The sequence below is a fragment of the Rutidosis leptorrhynchoides genome, chromosome 5 (assembly GCF_046630445.1).
Source record: "Rutidosis leptorrhynchoides isolate AG116_Rl617_1_P2 chromosome 5, CSIRO_AGI_Rlap_v1, whole genome shotgun sequence".
NCBI classification, from domain to species: Eukaryota; Viridiplantae; Streptophyta; class Magnoliopsida; order Asterales; family Asteraceae; genus Rutidosis; species Rutidosis leptorrhynchoides.
In genome coordinates this window covers 60,486,006-60,495,884 of record NC_092337.1, presented here as the reverse complement: position 1 = coordinate 60,495,884, position 9,879 = coordinate 60,486,006, and the positions used below count along the sequence as shown (strand labels likewise).

Here is a 9,879-nt window from a genome sequence, read left to right as displayed (position 1 = left end):
TGGGCTATTAATGGGCTTTATATTAACTAAATGATACCTCGTTGATTTAATATATAGACTTATAATTTGACGTATTTATATATAACCACATACGCTTGACTGGGTACGGTGGGCGGGATATCTATAAATACCAATAATTGTTCATTTTATCGGACACGGGATTGGATTAATAGTTAATAGACTTGTTGAAACAGGGGTGGATTACATTCAAGGGTAATTGGTGTAATTGTTAACAAAGTAGTAAAACCTTGGACTACACACGGTCGATAACCTGGTGTATTCATTAAACAAAGTATTAAGACCTTGTTACAATTCGAATCCCCAATTAGTTGGAATATTTGACTTCGGGAATAAGAATAATTTGACGAAGACTTCCGCACTTTATGATTATGACTGATGGACTATTATGGACAAATCCGTATGGACATATCGAATAATCCAGGACAAAGGACAATTAACCCATGGTAATAAAACTAAAATCAACACGTCGAACATCATGATTACAGAAGTTTAAATAAGCATAATTTATATATTTCATATTTAATTGCACTTTTAATTATCGTACTTTTATTTATTGTCATTTTATTATCGTTATTTACTTTACGCTTTAAATTAAGTTATATTTATTTTTAATATTTTACATTAGGTTTTAACTGCGACTAAAGTTTTAAAAATCGACAAACCGGTCATTAAACGGTAAAAACTCCCTTTTTATAATAATAATATTACTTATATATTTTTGTATTTTTACAAATATAAGTTAAAAAAAATATAGCGTTAAGCTTGTTTTAAAGATCCCTGTGGAACGAACCGGACTTACTAAAAACTACACTATTGTACGATTAGGTACACTGCCTATAAGTGTTGTAGCAAGGTTTAGGTATATCCACTCTATAAATAAATAAATCACTTGTGTAAAATTGTATTGTATTTAATAGTATTTCGTTGTAAAAATTAATACTATTTCCTAGTACACCTCGCACACATCACGGACCATTCTCAGTCTTTCCATTTCTCGACACTGGTCCGTTCATCAGCTAGATGTCAAGAATGCTTTCCTTCACGGCCATCTTTCTGAGACTGTCTATATGCATCAACCTCCAGGTTTTCGTGACCCTTCACGACCGGATCATGTGTGTCTCCTGTAGAAATCCCTCTACGGATTGAAGCAGGCTCCACGCGCATGGTACCAGCGATTCGAAGGCTATGCTCAGAGTGTCGGTTTCCAGCAAAGCCGATGTGACACTTCCTTATTTATTTATCGACAGGGTACTGATACTGCATATCTCTTATTATATGTGGACGATATTATTTTGACTGCATCATTGACAGAGTTTCTTCAGCGGGTTATTGCCTTTCTTCACCGGGAGTTCTCCATGACCGATCTTGGCCCGCTGAACTTTTTTTGGGCATTTCAGTTACTCGTACCTCTTCAGGGATGTTTCTATCTCAGAAGAAGTACGCTACTGATATTCTAGAGCGCGCAGATATGATGGGGTGTCACCCGAGCAGAACCCCGGTCGAAACCAGCTCCAAGCTTAATACTTCAGGTCCACCGGTTGCTAATCCAACATTGTATCGCAGCCTAGCCGGGGCTCTTCAGTACCTCACTTTCACGAGACCAGACATTGCTTACGCAGTACTGCATATATGCTTATTCATGCATGACCCACGAGAGCAGCATTTTTTCGCACTTAAGTGGATTCTCCGGTATATTCAGGGTACACTTGATCTTGGTCTACAGCTCTTTGCATCATCTACCACGTCTCTGACAGCCTACTCAGATGCTGACTGGGCTGGTTGCCCTACTACTCGCCGCTCAACCTCAGGATATTGTGTTTTTTTGGGTAATAACCTTCTGTCGTGGTCCTTAAAACGACAGTTAACGCCATCTCGCTCCAGTGCCGAAGCAGAGTACCGCGGGGTTGCTAATGCTGTTGCCGAGACATGTTGGCTTCTTAATCTACTTCGCGAGCTTCACTGTCCTTTGTTTTCTGCCACTGTTGTGTATTGTGATAATGTGAGTGCAGTATACATGTCTGGTAACCCGGTTCAACACCAGCGCACGAAACACATAGAGATTGATATTCATTTCGTGTGGGATCTTGTGACGCAAGGACATGTGCGCGTTCTTCATGTTCCATCGCGATATCAGTATGCCGACATATTCACCAAAAGCCTTCCTACTGTTCTTTTTGATGAGTTCTGAACCAGTTTGAGCGTTCGTTCAGCTCCCGCTCCAACTGCGGGGGGATGTTAGCCGATATTATTATAATTATTATTATGTTTATGTTTTGTAAGCCCATCTCTATAAGGGCCTAGTTTCTTGTGTTAGCCCATTAGGTTAAGTTGTCATCTATTTATATGTGGTATTGATCATTCATGTACGCACAATCAAATTATCAATAATATTACAATTAACAATTATTTGATTTACTTGTTTCAGTTTCGTATACTATATTCCTACAAACTTAAACAGACTCTTGTTCCGCGAAACTGATATACTTAATTGGAAGTAATAAACGTGTTACATGCGAGAATAATTGTGTTATAAACCGATTGAACTTACTGTTCGCAAATTAATTTTTTTTTTATTTTATTGTTAGCTCTATATAATCATGATTTGGCTATATAATTCGTGTACCTACTGTCCATATAATTCAGGTACAATTCGGGTATACCAACTGATATATGCTTAAATTGAATTTAGCTTATATATGTGTATCTTGATTGATTTGATTTCGCTTATATACGCTACCTTGAATGTGGATATAATGCATATGCAATTTAATTATTCTCCATATGTAGACCTTGAATTTATGAGTCTATCTATTTATCTATTATGATTATAAAGATCGATTATGATTAAATTGTTAGTGAACTTAAATTATTATATTATGCTTTTAATTTGCTAAGTGATATATGATCGATCATATATTTAACGTGTCAAATAATTTACTGAGATTATGATTATTATCACGTGTATTGTATGTAACCTTGAATCTATGCTTGTTGCTAGATATGTATATATTATTATATATGCTAGATAATCGATGTGTAAGTTTGAATCGGTTTTATATAAATTTGTTGCGATATGTTGTTGCTGTTTTGCTATATTAAATAGTTTTAACATATTATTTTATAAAAGTTAAACATAATATGTTATGCTAATTCTAGATTCTCTTTCCAATTAATATATGATATGCTATCTTATGTCAATTGCTTTAGTGGTTTTTCATTTACAAAAAACAATCGACATATTGTATTATGTATGGGTAATGTAGAGAATGCATATTACCATCATGGCTTTAGGATTTAGCCATTAGTCATTCAAATTCGAAAGACACTTTGAAATATTTTATCTCCATCTATTTATGATTATAATGTTTGTTCTGTTTGTAGAAAACATTTGTCAATATTATGTTACGATATTGATTCATATGATATGAGATGTTAATGTATGCATGTTGATATGGTACAAAATGGATTAATGATGAATCTTGTATTAATGGATTGTGATTTTGTATATATCATAAATAAATGTGCTTCAAATGTGTCAAATTGTTATTAGGCTAGTTGCCATATAACTTGAATATATGATGAATTTAGAAGTGTACTTCACTATATTGTCTTATATTGGCACATGATTTGATATATTTGATATGTTATCATATATTTTTAATCTACAATGTCACTTGAAAAAAAAAAAAAAAGATTCATCATGTTCCTTTTTTTAATTTTAGATTAAATTCGGTATACACATAGTACACGGTTCTCTCATGCTGAGAAAACTTGAGAAGTTCACTGGTGTGAACTTTAAACGTTGGCAGTAAAAGACGTTCTTTTATCTACCACGCTAAAGAACCATGCGAGGTTCTTGACTGAACCTTGCGAGGTTCATGACTGAACCTTGCGAATCATGATGCTCAAATTGTGAGCGTGGTTCAGGCTTGGAATCATTCAGATTACTTGTGCGCAAGTCGATCGTTCTATAACGTGTATTCGAACAGTCTTCAGACCGTTTACGGACTGATTTCGAACTGTATTTCGATATGTTTCCAGACAGTATTCGAAACTGGTTATAGACTGTCTTCGGGACAGTATTCGGACAGTTTTAGACTGTTATTAAACCGGATATAAAATTGTTTGTTTAACAGTTGGGCTTAAACATGTTTTGTTTAACCGGTCTTGTTAAAATGTTTAGTTTAATCGTTTAGTATAAATCTTTTGGTTTTAACATGTTTGGTTACATGTTTGTGTTTAAACCTGCTTGGTTTAACTGAAGGGTTGAAACATGTTCGGTTTACCTTTTGAGTTGAAACAGTTTTAAGGTGATACCTGTTTAGTTACCCTTTGAGTTTAAACCTGTTTGGTTTACTTGTTTGGGTCGAAACCTATTTGGTTTACCCGTTGAGTTTAAACCTATTTGGTTTACTTGTTTAGGTTAAACCTGCTTGGTTTACCTATTTGGTTGAAACCTGATTGGTTTGATCTAGTTAAGTTGAAACATGTTTGGTTTAACTCAATTTGTTCACGGTAAAATAAAACTTTATTTAGGTTGAAAACCTAAATTAGTTTAGTTCACGTGGTATTTGCTAACTGAAATTTTCTATTTTGCTAGAACAGTTTATTTTAATTTATATTTCAGAGTGATGATTCTGGAAATTGACCTCTCGATAGGAACTCACATTGATTAATATGTTGTATGTTCCTCATATTTGTAAGAATCTTGTGTTCGGGTGGTTGTTGAACAAGTATAGCGTTAAGCTAAATTAATGAGATCATCTTTGGTTGAACGAATAATCGAACCCCTTGATATGGTCCACACTGATGTATGCGATTTGAAATCCATTCCAACAAGGAATGGTAACAAGTTCTTCATGTTTATTAATGATAGCACAAAGTATTGTTATGTTTACTTGTTGAAAAGTAAAGATGAAGCAATTGAGAATTTTATTGCTTATAAAAACAAAGTTGAGAATCAACTTAAACGGAATTTCAAGGTTTTTCGTAGTGATAGAAGTGGTGAATATGTCGCACTTTTTGCTGAATTTTGTTCACAAAATGGCATTAGACATGAATTCACTGCACCTTACTCACCCCAATCGAATGAGACTATTGAACCAAAGAATAGAACCTTGAAAGATATGGTGAATGTCATGTTGTTAAGATCTGGTGTAAGCCAGTAAATGTGGGGGATGTCATCCTATCGGCAAACTATCTTTTAAATAAGATACCCAAAAAGAATAGGGATGAAACCCTATACGATTTATGGTGGAATAGAAAATCATCCTATGATTACCTCAAAGTGTGGGGGTGCCTAGCAAAGGTAGTTGTTCCACTACCTAAGGCACAAAAGATATGTTCAAAGACTTTTGACTGCGTATTTATCGGAGGTGTTGAACACTGTAGTCCTTATCGCTTCCTTGTGCATGCATCCAAGATTTTGGATATAAACAAAGGTTCGATAATAGAATCGGGAAACGTTTCATTCTTTGAAAATTTATTTCTATACATTACAAATGAACGTCGAAGTTCGTCTAGAATAGATGAAGTAGGTGTTGAGGATGAGACACCTAATGAGCTAGTTCTAAAGGAACTTCCTCGATACATTGGCATACGCAAAATGCTTACAGAGGAATTAACACTGAATGTATAAAAGATATACATGATATTTGAAACCCTTTTAAATGGTATATTTAAGACGGTGTTTATGTATCTGAAGTCAATTTTGTCATGATACAAGGGATATGTTATGACATTCCTTATGAGAAAGGCTATGGAGAATATGAATGATGCGTCTTTTATTCCAAAGCTTTGGAAATAAAGTCTATGGAGTACTAGACTTGGACTTGTTAATGATGATCATCTGCAGAGATCAATTAACAACTAATATTTTATTGTGTTGAATTTATTTAAAGAAAAAATCGCTTTCATTCAGTAATAAAAGCATCTGGTATATTGTGGAACCAGATTTGTAAACGTCACTGATGATATGAATTATTCCATTTATGTGTGATTACGATATTGAAGATAATTATTATATAAAGATGTCAATCTTTATTTTATTATTATTATCTTGAGATTTGAATTACCTAATCAGAATTCAAATGTGAAAATATAATTTGAGTGCGAGAACTTTGTTAAGTTTTCTAAATTCGACGTCTCTAGGTGAAACATAGAATATGTCTAAGAATTGCTCAAATACAAATCACAAAAGATGTAAATCTTATGTGTAGACATTTGAACGCTTCACTGATTAGAATCATATTAGATATATATTATAATGATATCAAGTTGCAAGACATGTGGGGGAAGCTTTGAATGGATAAGCAAGAACTCTTGTTAGTTGTGTAAAATGAACACAATAGCTTGAAAATGTGGGGGGGGGGGGGGGGGGTGTCTTGTATTTGATATCAAGAACATGATGCATGATAATGCATTCTATTGTATAGAATGAGTTGTACTCGATCTAATTAGCATATGCTGTAAGCAAGCTGAGTAGATACAATAGTAATCCAAGTACATCTCATTGGAGTTATATGATTCCAGAGCGACAAGTGGATATGTCTTCACACTTGGAAACGCTGCTATTTCGTGAAAATCGTGTAAACTAATGGTTATTGCTAGATCCACGATGGAATCATAATTCATTGCTTTGGATAAAGCTGGTGAAGAGGCAGAATGACTACGTCAATTTGTTAAGGATATACCAAAATGGCCAAAGCATGTGTCGGCCATATGTATACATTGTAATAGCCAATCGGTGATTGGTAGAGCTCATATTACAATGTATAATGTTAAGACTGACGTAGACATAATAAAGTACGATAACTAATCTCTAGAGAAATTGTCAATATTGACTATTAATGATACCGCAATCTGCATGCGCACCCCATATCTATGCGGGCACCCTCTAGGGTGCGTATGCGTGTGCTTATGTGCGTTATGTGGTATGCGGATTCGTATCTAATGCCTTTGTTCCCGGAACAGCGATTACTTGGCTATCAAGTGAATATCTTTTCCATAATTACATCCGTGATTCGGGGGAGTTTGTTATGGAAAGGATTGCCATTATCTCGGATGGTTCTAGAATTAGGGTTTGCCTATATATACAAACTCTAACTATCATTCTAAACATCATCACGTTACGTAACCATCATCTGCTACACGTCTTACGTAACAACATCATCTAGCATCTTCTCAAGGTTAACATGTTAGTTTCTTGATTAACTAGCACCTACGACCTTATTTGGGGCCTTTTAATCGACGATCGTCATTAAAAGGTGGACTTAATCACTTGGCCATCCCGCCGACATCATCATGTCGGCCAGGGTTATTCACGGTAGCTGGACCGGAGAGCCTCATTCTAAGATCCTTAAACCCCGCCCTTCTAACGTGTTGAGTAGGCATATTAAACCCCATGGTAAAATATGCATGATCAAGTGGTGCTTTCATTGAGAGTCAAATTAGTTCAAGACTGTTTAATTGCTTTCTCTTTTAAAAGGTTTTGAATTATAAGGCTTATTGTTCACGAAATTTTTTGAATTTTTTCTTTTAACAATATCATGACTTCCGGAGACTCGTCGGAACGTACTCAAACGGATAATCAGAACACACCATCTGGCAGTCAGCATACGCAGGCTATGACTACGGGGGCGGGATACGCGCCATATCTTCCACCTGTATCCGGTGAGCCTTTTCAGAGGTATAAGCCGATATATCCAGATGGGATTACACCGCCAAGGGCAAACTCGCCAGTTACCACCACACGGTTGGATTTTTCCGCAGTGGATCCAAGGGTCATCTTGGTAGGCACTAGCGGTGAAACATTAGGCCCGCACGTAGTATGCTGCGGCCAGGTACCTATTTATAGTTCCACGGTTTCAATCCCTCTGCAGACGCAGAGTGTTCAGCAGAATTCATCGTTTACACCGTTGCAACCTTGGCAACCACCGCGTCCAATTTCGCAGTTTTTGACTCCTGCGGATGCGCAGGCATTACTTAATAGTTGGGGGTTCGGTGTCATTCCGGATGCCAATTCTCATTGGACGCCGATTGTGATGACCCGAAAAATTTCGACTAATTTAAACCAATTCTCTATACGATTTATTATTTTGGCACGGTAAACAAAGTCTGTTAGATTGAGTCTCAAAATTTTAGAACTGTTTCATATATACAATTACCTTTGACTACTCTCAACGATTCATGAACAATTATATGTATGTACAAGTAAAAACGACTTTCCTACAGTAAAACCCTAGTTGCTACAGTAAAAATTACTTTGCTACAGTAAAACACTATTTACTACAGTAAAACACTATTTACTACAGTGAAACCGTATTTTGCTACAGTGCTACAGTGAAACACTATTTGCTACAGTAACACTATTTGCTACAGTAAAACACTATTTGATGTCGACGAACTAGCAAACAAAAACGGAAAAGGCGGCCATGCGATCGCATGGCAAAAACACTGAAAACTCATGCGATCGCATGAGCTACAGTAAATCGAAAAGTACTATAAAAGGTCAGTTTTGCTCGACGATATTTTTCATAAATATATCTGTAACTTAAATTTTAATTTATAATTATAATTATAATTTAAGTTTAATAATAATAAAGTATATTCGAGGGTATTTTAATTCGGGTTTCAAACCGCTTTAAGCTAAGGAAATATTGGGTATTGTTTGGGGTATTGTTCTTGAATCCAAGGCCAACCATACAGTCATCTACCATCATTACGTCTACGCAATTTGCCTACAATATTGAATCGCAATATTGAACTGTGAGTTATAGTCTCCCTTTTTAAATACTTTAAATATTTTTGGGCTGAGAGTACATGCAATTTATTTTAAACGCGATAAGACACAAGTACATACTAAATTCTACACTGAGTTAAACCGGAAATCCCTTAGCTTTGGTAACTAGTAGCTGCCAGTACATAGGATATGGACTGGTGGGCGCGAATAATTGTATATGGATCCATAGGGCTTGACATCCCCGTCTGAGCTAGAGCGCTAGCCTTTTAACGGACGTATGTTATTTGAGTTTAAGACACGTTGGTTTGCGTGTATTAAAACGAATGGGGTAATTATCACTATAGCGTTAAGTTTAGTTACCAGGGTGCTCTGTTACGTAGAATCTATTGATAAACTTTTGATGAAATCTTGTGGTCTATCTTTATATATGTTTATGACTCGAGCAATTAAACCTATAACTCACCAACATTCGTGTTGACTTTTTAGCATGTTTTATTCTCAAGTCCTTAGAATGCTTCCGCTGTGATGTGCTTGTTGCCTGCATGGAGTCTCTCATGCTTTGTACAAAGTTTATTGCATTCAAAATAAAACTGCGTTGTGTAATAAATAATTGGACTGTGATGTCAACCTGTAAATTAAAGACTTATGTATTTCGGGGTTTTGCTTATACCTAAGCACTTGCCCACATGTTTATAACTTTCTATGTTTAGAAAGTCACTTATTTTAATGAATGCAATATTTTATCAAAACGTATCATATAGAGGTCAAAACCTCACTGTGGAATCAATGATTAACGTGCCGCGTCAATAGCGATTTTGACGGGTCGTTACAGTTGGTATCAGAGCTTGAGGTCATAGGGAACCAGAAATTACATTAGTGTGTTTAACTGGTAATTGTTAGGATGCATTAGTGAGTCTGGACTATGACCATATTTGTTTTTACTGATTTTTGCTTATCATTTGGTCAAAAATATTATATGTGATATATTTATATGCTAACGTAATTGTTGTTTCAATTATGTGATAGATGACTTCCTCTAATCCTATCATTTTGTACGACTCGGAATCGGACACTGAATCTATTCTATCCACAACTGAAAAGGACGTTCCAATACCTAT

General features: G+C 35.5%; 1 protein-coding gene across 1 annotated transcript; it reads left to right on the top strand.

Annotated features, from left to right (window-relative positions):
- The first annotated feature begins 1,183 nt into the window (after positions 1-1,183).
- On the top strand, positions 1,184-2,209 carry LOC139848662 (uncharacterized mitochondrial protein AtMg00810-like). Its single transcript, XM_071838375.1, has 2 exons — positions 1,184-1,239; positions 1,333-2,209. The coding sequence occupies exons 1-2, from the start codon at positions 1,184-1,186 to the stop codon at positions 2,207-2,209; spliced, it is 933 nt and encodes a 310-aa protein (XP_071694476.1).
- Positions 2,210-9,879: the final 7,670 nt, after the last annotated feature.